Genomic DNA, 13,133 nt, shown 5'->3' on the forward strand with positions numbered 1-13,133 from the left:
GTTTTGACTGGTAGTAAATGAAATTCATTTCCCCAAGTCGAACCTGAGTGATCTCCCCGTCCTTATGTCTCTTGTCCTAATCTTCTCTCCCTGTCCTGCTGAGGAGAGCAATGACAGAGCTGCTTTGGAGGGCACCTGGTGTCCAGCCAAAGTCAACTCACCACAGGGGATGTGAAGGGAATGGAGTTTAGGAACAATTCCAAGGTGCCCCTATGGGATTCCCACTGACAGTCCTACAGGGACTATGGCAGCTCTTCCAAGGAAGCTTGCACTTCCCAAACTGGGATCCACAAAACTCATCTAATGTCTTCTTTAGGACTGAGGGCTGCAGGGATTTCCTGTCCTGGTGCTCTCAGGATGGACTCTCAGGATGGCTGGGCTTGGTTTTCTCCACTCAAAAAGATGCTGGAAAATACACTTGTATTTTGTCCATCCTCTAAGGGATGAGAGAACGAGGTGGTGGTGAAGGAGTCAGCAGGAGCAGTGAGGGACAAACATGGACTTACTCACAAACTCCCATGACTTAAATCTCAGCAGGGCTTGTACAAAGACGACAAAGTGTGGGAAATTCCTAGGACAGTGTGAATAAACAGAGGACAACTGCCGTTGATTGTTTAATATCTTGTTGTTTCAATGTTTACTGTTAACAAGCGGCCAAAGTAGTTAATGCTGGGGAAAACAGTGAAAAATTGCAGCGGAGAGAAGGGCTGAGTTATGTAAAAAAAGTGGCTGCTTCCAAATTATCTGAAGGAATGGGGTTTACCCCAAATACTTGAGGGACTGGCATATACCATCTTGGGGCTGTCACCAAGTGCCTTGGGATCCGGGGGGAGGGAAGAGCTTCCGGATAACTGGAAAAGCACCAAATTACTGATTAGTGATCAGTAAGAGCCGGCACAAATTTGACCACACGGAGCCATGTTAGGTGGACTAAATCCCTCCCATGGTGAGAGGAACAGGCCCTGGGAATTTGGAGGGGAAATTTGTGTCACACATGGACACTGGTGATGGTTTGACTCTGCCTCCCAACTTGACAAGCAAACTCAGGAGACAAATTGAGGTGACAGTGGAGGGATGGTATTCCCAGGGGCCTGGGAAACTGTTCTCCAGCAGTAGTCCCCAGTCAGGAAAGGTGGGCTTCCTGGTCCTGTCTTTCTTCTGGTACAGCTCAGGATTTGGAGTGGGAAGAATGCACACGAGACACCTGAAGAGGTTCTTCTGTGTCACCTTGGCACCTTCTGTATCATCTTGTCACCTTGTTCACTGTGGCACCTTGGTACAACCCCTTGGACTCCACACTTTGAGGGAGAGGCAGGTTACACCAGGGTTACACCAGGGTAGTGAGGGGGTAGGGGTGAAGAACAAGGGAGACTTGGAGATCTTGGTGAGCTCAGGATTTCTCAGGAGCTTCAGGGTCTAGATATTTTCCTAGAAATAAGGGTTGTTTCGGCTGGTGAGGATCACACCAGTGCCAGGTACTCCAGGAGTGATTGCTCTGGTCCTTCTGGCCACAGCAGTGCCCACCTAAGCCACATATTAGGAATTTTTGACACTTTTTGGTCCCCTTCTCCCCTCACCACGTATCATGTATCTTCTTGGATCCACACTTTGGCACCTGCTTGTGCTGGAACATCTATTCCCCCCCAAAAAAAACCTCATTCAAACCCTGATGGTTTCAACAAGGTTGAAATGGTTTCAGCATTGGCAGAAGTTGCTGCTTCTCAGCCACTGCACCTTCTGGGACTTTCAGTGCAAATTCCCTGATTCCTTCCACAAAGTTTTAAGTAAAACTTGGGGGCTCCAAAACGTGTTTGATCCCCCTCACCACTGGATTTGGAAATCTCAGCCTTTTTTACTGAGATTTGGTGGGTTATACATGAATTTTGCATTATTGTAATTTCTTAGAGGTCTGTTACATCAATTTTCGTTGCCAACTGGATGTTCAATCTAAAAAGCTTGACAGTGTATATTTGCTTTAAATTAATTTTAATTGCCATTTCTTACATTACTCTCAAATTTTAATGAAATGAAACAAATAAATAAACTAATGAAGTGAGTTACATAATATCTTCTAAATATTTATACACATTATTTTATATGGGAAAATGTCAGGTTGGCAAGCCAACGTTTATTTAAGTCCCTATATTTCTTGTTTTCTATTATTTCCATCTTAGTTTTCCTCTGGCCCTCTGAAATGCAACATAAGTTCTAGAGAACTCTTTGGCCACTTATTTTTGGAAGTCTTTGAAGTTATCTCCATAGATCTCATACAGTCTATACCTGTGAGGAAATTATAAATAGAAGCAACCCAAGCAGCAAACACTCTTGTAGAAGAAACAGCACTCTGTACAAAAGAGAAATATTTTTTTCCCCTTTAACACATTTTTAAAGAAACTGTTGTGTTAAAAACTAGCGGATTTTATTGAAGGGTTAAAGGAATACCACTGACATTTGATGACCTTTGGAGCCCACCAGAACTACTGTTAGATGCCAGCTCTGCCATGGAGTCCCCAGGCTCATATGAGCCCTCAATCATATTAATCAATTCCTGATTTAAGTTTTGAAGGTTTTGGTTGGTTTTTTTTCTCTCTCTTAAAACAGGAAAAGTGGTCAGACCGTGTAGAGAAACAGTGAAATTGTCTGAGCAACTACCAGGGAACAAGAGAGAGAGAGGCAGACAGGTTTAGTCATTTATAAATCCTTGAACTCTTCCAGTGTCCCCTCTTGTGCCTGAGTTGTGACACACCTGAGCTGTGATCCATCTCATTTACCAAGCCTACTAAGTTGAGTACAGAGCTCACTTTACTAGTTTTCTACCTTACAAATATTTCTGAAGTATCCATGGGAATGGGCCCTTCCCAGAAGTGTAGCCAGCAGGACAGGGGAAAGGCTTCCTCTGACTTCCCTCTCCCCAGTGTGGGTGTCTCACACTTGTTGCACAAGGCTTTTGGATGAAGGTGGGTACCTTTAACCTGGTTTGTTTTGTTGTCTGACCCGTCCATGGTGCTTCCCAAAGAACAGGGTGTGCTGCACACTCACACCTGCCAGAGACACCTCAGCCACTCTCTTAAAACAGGCAGGCAGAGCTGCTTTCCTCACCTCCCTCACCACAGAGCTGCCCCAGAGCACTGCAGGAAGGGTGTGCAGGATTCTAATCCAGGGGTTTATGGAGCAAACCCTGATAACAAATCAAAACAGGTGATGGCTTGCATGAAGCTGTAAAAACCTGCTCAGGGCTAGAAGAGAAACATCACCCACTCCCTCTCTCTCTCCAAACCTGCACTGATGGGGGTGTGTGTGCAAAATGACCCAGAGCCACAGCCCTCCCTTCCTGAGCACTGCAACTCCCTCAACCATGAGAGAGCTAGAGGGAAACAAAAAGGAACAGGACTTGGAAGAACCCCCTGCTGTTAAGTGCAAAGGATCTCCTTTCCTAACACACTGTGAGTTTTGGCAGCCCCATTTCTTCCCAGCGTTTTTTTGGGTGGCACTTTTTGAGCCAGAAGAGCCATCCCTCCCCAGTGCTGCTGTGCAGAGCTCCCACCTTTTCTCACGGGCAGGTGAAAACAAAACATGAGTGGCCTGGTGGACAGAGCAGGATCTGAGCCCTTCCAGCAGAGACCACCTCTCCCCACTCACATCCTGGTGCTCAAACACACGGACAACTGTAACAGGTAGGGGCTGGATCCAGGGCAAAATCACTACTTCACCTGTCACCTGCTGAGCAGAGCAGACACCTCACCTGTGTGAAGCAGGTTGCAGCACAGCTCTGTTTCCTAAGTTCTGTTTCCTGAGTTTGCACAGCAGTTTCAGCTGGATGGTGTTTCACATGGATTGATCCACCCTTCAGAACATTCAACTAAGCAATCAGATCACTATCTCAATCTAAGTATTTTTTAAATTATAGCTTGGAACTTCTCTCCTTACGTAATCACTAATCTGATTTATCACACGGTGTACAGTGAAGCAGGAGGTAGGGCAGGAGCAGTTGGTGCACGTGGTTATTACTCAGCATTCTCTGCTTTTGTGCTGCTCTCCAGGCTCTGTCAGCTCTTCACCAGCTTTCCAGAATCTGCACATTTCCTGATGACTCTCCTAAAGTCCATTTCCTGTGTTCCTGCAGATATTATTCTCAAAATCAGAGATCTGGATCCGTAAATTGAGTCCTTTTCCACCTGTTTTTCCAGGTAAAACAGCTCAGTGATGTTTTTTGGGACCTCCAGCAAACTTGGCTGATTTTGCCTGCCCAGAGCTAGTCTTGTGATTTGAAAAAACATGTTCACACCTCTGAGCAAGCAGCTCACAGGCATGTGGGAAAGGGAGTCACCACTTCTGCTGACAGAGGCAATAAAGACTCTTGTGTCATCTCCACTTTCAGAGGTGCTGCTCATGCCATGCTGCCCTTCTTAAAATGTGGCAAATCATTGATAATTTATTGACAATTTATATTGACATATAAATTATCTATGTATTCTGTAGGAATCTTGTGAAAATAACAGAACTCCTGCTTTTAACTGTCCTCTTAGTCTGGGGTCTGATCAGATTCTTGTGATTTCAGAACAGGAATAAGATACTGAAACCTTTCCCATCCTGAGAGCTCTCTGCTTTACAAAACCAGTGAAGTAACTGGAGTCCTTTGTCTCTATCACCAGGTGCTTATATTTTGTACCAGTTAGTTTTAGAAGGGAAAATAAAAACAGCCACAGCAAGTACCTTTCAAACTGTCTTCTCTAGGCTGTCGTCCAGGACTAAACAATATAAAAACCAACTTATGTTTTTAAGAGACTTATGTTTTTAAAAAAACCCTTTTTTGTTTTTCCTCAACAGAAAATTTTAAGGACACACACAAAGCACAAGTGATGGAAAATATTTATTTTCACTGTACCATAATCTCATTAACTATAGGCTTTGATTAAATACAAAAAATTATTTGCAAGTAAATTAGTCCAGTGAGGTTTTGTACACCATGGGTGCTGGTGCTTTGGAATTCCAGAGGTAGTAATCAGAAGAAATCAGTTCCCGGGCTAAAGGGGGAAAAAAAAGGCAGGAAAAATAAGCATTACTGGATGCCTTACAATCAGACATTCCTTCATCCAACTTAAGTGATTACTAATCCATCCTTACTAGTTTACAGAAAAGGTATAATGGCCTCTTTAAACTGTAAGACTCTTATTATTATTTGAAAATCGTTTCTGATAATGAGACATTTAAAGTCTCAGCTTCAATTACCTTTACTAATGTATCAGTCATGAGCTTAAAATTCAAACAGAGGTTAAGTCAAAAGCAGGTGAATGGCTTGGATTTTGCTTGATGAATATAAATTGCACACTCAGTATAAAACACACAGGAAGAAAACGCTGCTTTTTCTGCGTTACAATTTGGGGCAGAACGTGCCCTGTCACAAAATTAACAGTGCAGACCACAGTTTTTATAAGGCACTTACAGACTTCTGATTTCTGCTGACATGACTGGCAGAAGTTGCAACAGACAGGCAGCTACAAATAAAAATGCTTCCATTAGGCAGAGCTGCTCAGGTTTAAGGAGTGCCTTCTGTGGCCCAGGTAGTGTAATTTTGGAGAACAAAAGTTCAACGTTAGCTCCATAATTTTGGTCACTGTCACCCAGTTCATAACTTCAATATGCAGCTGCAGTTAAATAAATGGCATTTTTAGCAACTCACCTGCAGTAATTTTGGGTTTCCCTGGTACAAAGATCTGAACAGAATGCTGGTCTACATAACATCCAGTAAGTGTAAAGTCTGGGATCCTAAAATGCAGCTACAGGAAGAGAGGGAAAGCATGATCTGGTGCATGTTGTCACCCTTGCTGTGCAAATACTGGCAATCTGTGCTACATGCTCTTGGTGTGAAACAAACTCCAAAGGGACAGGATGTCAAATCCTCCAAGCAGGAAAACAAAACTCCATGCTGAGAATAAAGATTTTAAACCGATGGGTCTTCAGAGCCAGCTCAAGGCAGTTAAAAAAGTGCCTACTAAGGCCTCTTTTTCCAGAGCCTGTGACTTACTTTGACATAATCAGTGTTCCCAGTGCACATGTAATCACTAGGGTGCTCTTTGCTTGCAGGGCCAAAAGACAAGGTTCCAGTCAGAGAAACTTCCAAAGACTTGGGGAACTTCTGTCCTAAAGCCAGAAACAGGATCTGTTAGAAATGTTCCAGCTGTGCCCACACTCTGGAGAACTGACTGGGGAGGAAGGAGAGTGCACAGGGTGTGTTTCTCACCGATGACCCAAACCAGGAGGCTCTTCTCCCTGGACAAATCCAGCTGGCCAGAACTAACTTTGTACTCCAGCTGAGCAATTGGGCCCCTAGGTGTGACAGAGGAGACAGAAAACCATTGGAATAACTACAATTTAATACCTATTTTGTTAAAGAAAGCAAGCAAATGATGAAAGGCATTATTTATGTGCATACAGACAAACCTATGTGAGCACACTGCTGATTCACGAGGAGAAATCACAGAGCAGGAGGGGATCACCGTGGTCTCAACCCAGGAGTCACAAAGGGGCTGTTGCTGATCTTTCAGTTCACTGATACTGTTTTACTAACACTATGATCAGCATCAGCCACTTTGTATCATCTCACCTTTAAATTTTCATGATAATTATGTGCCCGTGCAGATGTCAGAGAGGCTTAAGTGAAAACTATCGTTTTAATTTGAAATAGCTATGTTTTTGATAAGCTGATCTGGAGCTGGGATTAGCAGCCTTAAGGAACAGGTAGCCCTAGGCTGGAAGTGATCTCGAGGCTTAATCCACCTGGAGGATTGTGGCACGTGAAAACAATCCCCCAGGGAAACAGGATGAGCAAGAGAAGTATCTGGAATGTTACCAAACATCCTGGTACAATTCTGTATTCTGGAAATTACAGGAAATCCAGCGGGGCTTCCCAGCATTTGCAAGGTCAGTGTCTGCTGGTGATAGAGCATAACCTGTTATATTGAATCCTCACAAGTTCATTTCAGGAAGATCACAGAACAATGGAAGGAATTTATTTAGGATTTCTTTATTCTCACCTGTTGAAAAAAGGTATCCGAGCTTCGCAGTACTCAAAAGAATTCTTTATGCTTTCATGGAGCTTTAAATTAACTGTTATTTTTATCTGTGGTCCCTCTTCAACGAGCTGATAACATCCCAAAATCGGTGGAACAGGAACCTGGAGAAAACTGCATTCATTCTCAAGATATATTAACACCATCATCATAAGATCAGTTGTATTACTGTTTACATTGCTGAAGTACTTTAAAAACCAAACATATTAATTACTGACTGTGCCAAACTCTTCAAGGCTGCTTGCAATGCACAGATTTGTGGTACATGCACTTGACATCTCAGCCTGGATAGATTTTGTCTAATTCAGGCATTTAAGTGGTTCATTTAAAGTTAGAGCAGTGTTGTCAAGAAATCAAAAGTACCAGCAACTCCTGAACTCAGGCAACTCAAGTCCTGAAGTGCCTTCCAAGCAGTCAGTTATATAAAAAAAACATTTAATTATGTAAAAAAGATTTTACTACTTGTATTGGACTCAAATTCATCCCCACAGCTTCAACAACACAGGGGTTTTATTCCCATTTGAAGACTGGGAAACGATGAGGTTCGGGGATGTCCTTACCTGGGAAGTGTAGTAACACAAGTTGAAGGAATCTGAGGGAGGAATGAAGGGAAATTTGTAAGGTCCATTGTACACAGAATCATCCAGTGGCTCAGCACTAAAGGACATGAGCATGGCAGGGTCAGTGGAGGTCACACAGTGATGGATCACGATGTCCTGGAGCGGAGGAGCGTTGGTTGGGAGATTCAGGGTGAGGGTTACTTTTGGTGCAGATCCCTCTATGTCACACTTGAAAAAACAAAGTCGAGAAGTTATTCTAAAATACCTCCATCAAGCCATAATTAGATGTTCAAAAATATAATACATTTATAGCTTTTGAGAAAACAAACACACTCAAAATTTTCACCTTAGTGCTGACAATCAGTACTGAGACATTAAAATCACACACTTGGTGACAGTCTAACTAATTCAGTCACTTTTACAACATCCACTTAATGGATTCCAGCCTGCTATTAATGGTCATTGTGAGATATTTTAATATTAAACAATGCCCAGAGAAGCTGTGGTTGCCCCATTCCTAGAAGTGTTCAAAGCCAGGCTAGACGGGGCTTGGAGCAACCTGGGCTAGTGGAAGGTGTCCCTGCCCATGGCAGGAGTTTGGAATTTGATGAGCTTTAAGGTCCTTTCCAACCCAAACCATTTTGTGATTCTACACTGAAAACCATTGTCACATATAAAACCATTCAAAATAATTACACAATCCATTTCTTTCACCAGATTCTTTATCAACTGTTCTTATGTCAGCCAAACAACCAACATTTGTGCATTCAAAATGGTGTTGTAATAGCATAAAGTAGTATAGAAGATTAAACTTTTGTCTGGCAGGAAAACTAATTAGAAATGTTCACGTAAAGATACTTGTGGAAGATATTTAGAAATGCTGTTTCTAATCATTATTTAACACATTGCTCGTTAGATAGCTGGAAATAAATTTGGTGTTAGCACCACCATTTCTTAGTCTTTATATGCCAACACTGTATGAAATTATTTCTCCCTGTTTCCTTTAAAATAAGAAAAATTTGGGAAAATATATGCATGAATTATAGAACTATAGAGTGGTTTCAGTTGGGAGAGACCTTAAAGACCATCTGGTCCAACTCCCACTGCTATGGGGAAAAAAACCACAGTAAAAATCGAAATAAAACTAATGCATCAAATTAATGTGTAATATTGGTACACTCTGAAATATTACAGTATTAGACACTTGCTGGTGAGTTTCTTTACTGAGGAGTAAATAGCCATTTCACTTTACTTTCACATGTAAAATGACAAGAGTATTTACTTTCCCAGTGTCCCACAAAAACTACTTCGGTCTTGCACACCGAACACCCTCACCTTGCAGTTTACAGCTCCATAAACCTGCCACATGTCCACCACATCCCTCTGGTCATACTGCATGCACTTGACCTTCTCAGTGATGCAGACATTGACCTGAGGTTTGCCTTTGTAGCTGCTGGATCTCCAAGCCGGCTGATCCTTATCCGCAGGCATCTCCTGGATGTCCTCGAAGGAGCCGTTCAGGCTGCGGATGTTTGCGTTCAAGGGGGTGCCCAGGGGGCAGGCCTGGATGAGCAGATTTCGGAGCTGGCCCACCTTTGTGTTCATCTCAGCTTCGTTCTTCCGGCTGGGAGAGATGTAGTCCATGATTCTCAACAGAAGAGCCAGTCCCTGGGAGAGCCCGCTGATGGTGAGGAGGTGAGGCTGTGGCTCCAAGGGCCCCTCGACCAGCGGAAGACAAGCATAGATCAGCCCGCTCTTCTGGAAGGCAAGGACAGGCCAGAGATCCCCCGAGTCAGTGGACACTGAATACACCGAGGAGTGGTCGATCCAAGTGCAGGTGTCCCGATACTCCACAAAAATGTGGTCGTCCACCAGCCTCAGCTCAAACAGCAGGGCCTTCAGGAAAGCGCCGTCCGAGGGCACCGGCACGTGCGTGGACCCGTTGAAGGTCTCGGTGCGCAGCTCGACCGTGGGGTAACGCCTGGGACAAGGAAACAAGAGCCTCTGATTTACCTATTTATTCACCCAAAATATCATACCAACGGAGTTGCCAGGAGCAGAGCCATCCAATCCCTCTTCTGGCTGTCAGAGAAAGCAAAAACGTCATAAAAATCTTTGGGTTACTGTTAAAATCAAGGACGGGTTTCTCTTCTCTTCTTTCTCTTCTCTTCTCTTCTCTTCTCTTCTCTTCTCTTCTCTTCTCTTCTCTTCTCTTCTCTTCTCTTCTCTTCTCTTCTCTTCTCTTCTCTTCTCTTCTCTTCTCTTCTTCTCTTCTCTTCTCTTCTCTTCTCTTCTCTTCTCTTCTCTTCTCTTCTCTTCTCTTCTCTTCTCTTCTCTTCTCTTCTCTTCTCTTCTCCAAAACCCACCGGTCCTAAAAATAACCTTGTGTACACGGAAGCCAGAAGCAACTTGGTAGAAATACTGATGGGATCAGAATCTAAATCAATAAAAGTATTTAATGAGTAATTAAGATTCATTCTAGCCCGTGGATTTTTACTGGAAAATTTGAGCAGCTACATCCACTCATTTTTTTAAATAAAATGTGAATCTGCCCCTGCCTGTTGCACAAAGGCACGGGACGATTAATAAACACTAATGAATGACTCCCACCAGTGCAGCAAAACTTCAACACCCAAATATTTCTAAGAGGTGAGATCACACTGAAAACAAGTTCTCAGATATTTAAGAAAATGGAAGTTACTTATATACAGGTTTCCCGTTGGTGTTCTGAGCTTACATAATTGATCAACAGATGAACTAAAAATCTTTACAATATTATAAATCCAAAAATATTTCACTGTACACATGTCCAAATTTTCCAGCAAGGGCTGTATAATTTGGGTGGACGGGGCACAAAACTGATTTTACGCTGCACATCCAACGTATGTGACTTAAAGCTTTTATGACTATTTCATTATTTTTTCAAGTATTTAAGATGTAATCGTGTCGCAGACACAAGGTACAGCATATTTTAAAACTGCTATGTTGCACCATGTTGCTTTCATTTATTCTGATTTTTATACCATCTTTTTAAGGTCACACTGACAGTCTGTTTGTTAAATTGCCACGGAACTTGCAACCCCAGCAATGTGGTACTTTGTTATATCTATGACCTCCATCTGTAGCACTTCCCTCCTGCTTCTGAACACTTCCATGGATCTTATCCTGTTGCTTCTAAGTCACACCTACACCCTCTTTTCTTAACTGAGTAGCAGAGTCTCTGGCTGGAGGCAGCTACACTTCCTCAGGCTTATTTTCAGTGACTGTGCTTTTTTTCTTTGATTCCTAATCAGGCATTTAGGGCTTTTGGGTTTGGGTTTTTTTTCCAGTAAGGAAAAAGCAAGCACAGGCAGGGCGAAGCCAGAGCTACAAAATCCGTAAACAGGATACAGATGACAGTAAAACACCTCCCTGCAGTCTCACATCTATTCTGGAGAGCCAAGCAACAAAGTGCTTGGCTTTTGCAGCTCAATAATTTATGAGGCCTTCCAGAGAGAGGTTGCTCGTATGAGGCTGTGTGTAACCTTGGTGAGCAGCTCTTATTTTTGGTGGATGCTTCCAAAACAAGGGAAGAGGAGATATTTCAGTCTGGTTTTGTCTTGCTCAAGTCCCAGTGCCTCTGCTCTGTATGTCGAAGTTGCCCCCACACCTCAGCAACCTTTTCCTCCTCCCACTGAATTTTCCCAGCTGTAGCTGAGCCATGAGATGATTAATTAGCCCTTCAGATCTCCGTTTTTCAGTATTCCCTTCCGGAGAGCGAGGTAAACTTAAAAAGATGAAAGTTTCCAGGGACTTGGCGGTTCAAGAGAGACACCATGCTTGTTGCCTGAATTAAGTTATGATCAGCTCAGGGGAAAAAAAAAAATGGGAATGCTTTGATGTCCCCGATGTCTTCCCTGAGGTTAAAGATCAGGGCTCACGTATCTCCAGCTGAGTGCGTAAGTCCCGAAACCAGCAGCTTCCATGTGATCCCGCATTCTTTATATTGTCTGTGTGCTTTGTTGAATTTAAGGTCAGTTAGGAGGATAAACTTGGGGCTTCCACGGCCCTATTATTGCCTCTGGGAACTTGAAAGATCTAAGTCTGGAAATCACTTGAAGCATCAAGTATAGTTTGCCCTTTCAAAGGGCAAGGGCTCCTTGTCTCTGCCGCTCACTGTGTGACAAGTTACTTCACATATCCCTGTCACCAGCCCCCCCTTCCTCCCTGGTGATTACACTCCCTGCTTTTTTGGGACAAGGCTTTCTCTTTATCTGTGTTTGTAGAGGGGAGGCCTCATCTCTAGTCCTGTAGGTAATACAAGGACCATAATACTAATCCTAAAACAATCAGAGGAATGTCCAATGTAGAGATCTGTCTGCACCTGAAGATGGAAGATAGTCTACTTGCTCTTTTTTATGTTGTTTTTTCTTTAGTCCTAGGTTCTCTCTCTGGTTTTACTGAATTCAGACTAGGACTGTAGCTCTCCTTATCCAGATTTTTTTTCTTAAACTTTCCTTAGCCTCAGTTATTTTTCCTCTCATTGTTTGGAACTGATTTCCTTGAAGTCACAGAGGTAAAAAGGGCAACAAATTTTGCCAGCCCAACAAAAGCAGCCTGTCTAGCCCTAAGTCTTACTTAAAACTCTGCAAGAGTTCTGAATGAAAACTCCTCCTTTGGAGGCCTCCTCCAATAACTTTAAAAACCCCTGTATTTGTATGGAAAAATCAATATCAAATGAAAAGTTAAATTTCTGACTGAAAAAAAGTCTACTTCTTGTACAGTTACAGAACAATACGAAGATAACGTAAGTAACACGTAAGCAAAAAAAATATGTTTTCTTGTTTGCGCATTTTGTTAATTTGATAGTATTCCATAACCATTGTCTCATCCTTTTCCATGTTAGGACGGAGAAGAGCTGGTTAAAATCTTTACAGAGACGAACAGAAAGAGGAACAGAGCAAGCAAACTCAGGCGCAAAATGCAGAAGTTGTACAAAAACCAAACACAGATATAGTCAAAAGCACATGATCTGAAGCCAGAAACTTTCGAAATCGGGGTCAGAAGCGAACAGTATCCAGCGGCGCTGGGATGAGCCAGGGGACTTATTTATTCAGCATCATAATGTTTTGGTGTTTCTGCATCCGTTTGTGGTCCCGAGGATGCTCTGAACGCTCCGGAGCCTCCGCGGTGAACCAGGGGAGTTTCCCCTGGGCTTCCCCCGGCACCGAGGGGAGGAGCGGCCGAAACACGGATCTCCCAAAGCACCGGGACACCACAGAGCACCCAGACCTCCCCAAAGAACACTCGGACCCCCAAGCACATTCTGATTCCCAGAGCATCTGGACCCTCAGAGCACCCGCTCACCCAAAAACACCCGATCCCCCCAGAGCACCGGGAGCCACAAGAACACTCGGACTCCCCTCAGAGCACCCACTCCCCCCAGAGCATCGGGTCCCTCTGGGCATCCAGACCCCGCCAAGAACACCCGCACCCCCTGAGGGCACCCGGACCCCCCCGGAAG

General features: G+C 43.5%; 1 protein-coding gene across 1 annotated transcript; it reads right to left on the minus strand.

The window, feature by feature from the left end:
• Positions 1-4,867: 4,867 nt before the first annotated feature.
• AP5M1 (adaptor related protein complex 5 subunit mu 1) lies at positions 4,868-10,785 on the minus strand. The gene is made up of 8 exons (XM_008931247.3): positions 10,727-10,785; positions 8,966-9,611; positions 7,631-7,858; positions 7,035-7,174; positions 6,242-6,327; positions 6,026-6,141; positions 5,681-5,777; positions 4,868-5,024 (listed from the first exon to the last, which is right to left on the minus strand). Exons 1-8 carry the CDS (start codon positions 10,783-10,785, stop codon positions 4,942-4,944), a joined length of 1,455 nt encoding a protein of 484 aa, XP_008929495.3. The 3' UTR covers positions 4,868-4,941.
• Positions 10,786-13,133: the final 2,348 nt, after the last annotated feature.

Source organism: Manacus vitellinus, unplaced genomic scaffold (assembly GCF_001715985.3).
Source record: "Manacus vitellinus isolate BGI_N305 unplaced genomic scaffold, ASM171598v3 scaffold_6_pilon, whole genome shotgun sequence".
Taxonomy (NCBI): Eukaryota; Metazoa; Chordata; class Aves; order Passeriformes; family Pipridae; genus Manacus; species Manacus vitellinus.

Bases quoted from the DNA above. Each gene is read 5' to 3' on its own strand.
- AP5M1 (XM_008931247.3), bottom strand. From the start codon at position 10,785: ATGGAAGTGTTCAGAAGCAGGAGGGAAGTGCTACAGATGGAGGTCATA. The intron at 7,859-8,965 runs GTGAGGGTGTTC...TGTTTTTTCAAG, and splicing joins ATGGAGCTGTAAACTGCAAG to TGTGACATAGAGGGATCTGC. The intron at 5,025-5,680 runs GTGAGTTGCTAA...TTCCCCCTTTAG, and splicing joins GAAACCCAAAATTACTGCAG to CCCGGGAACTGATTTCTTCT.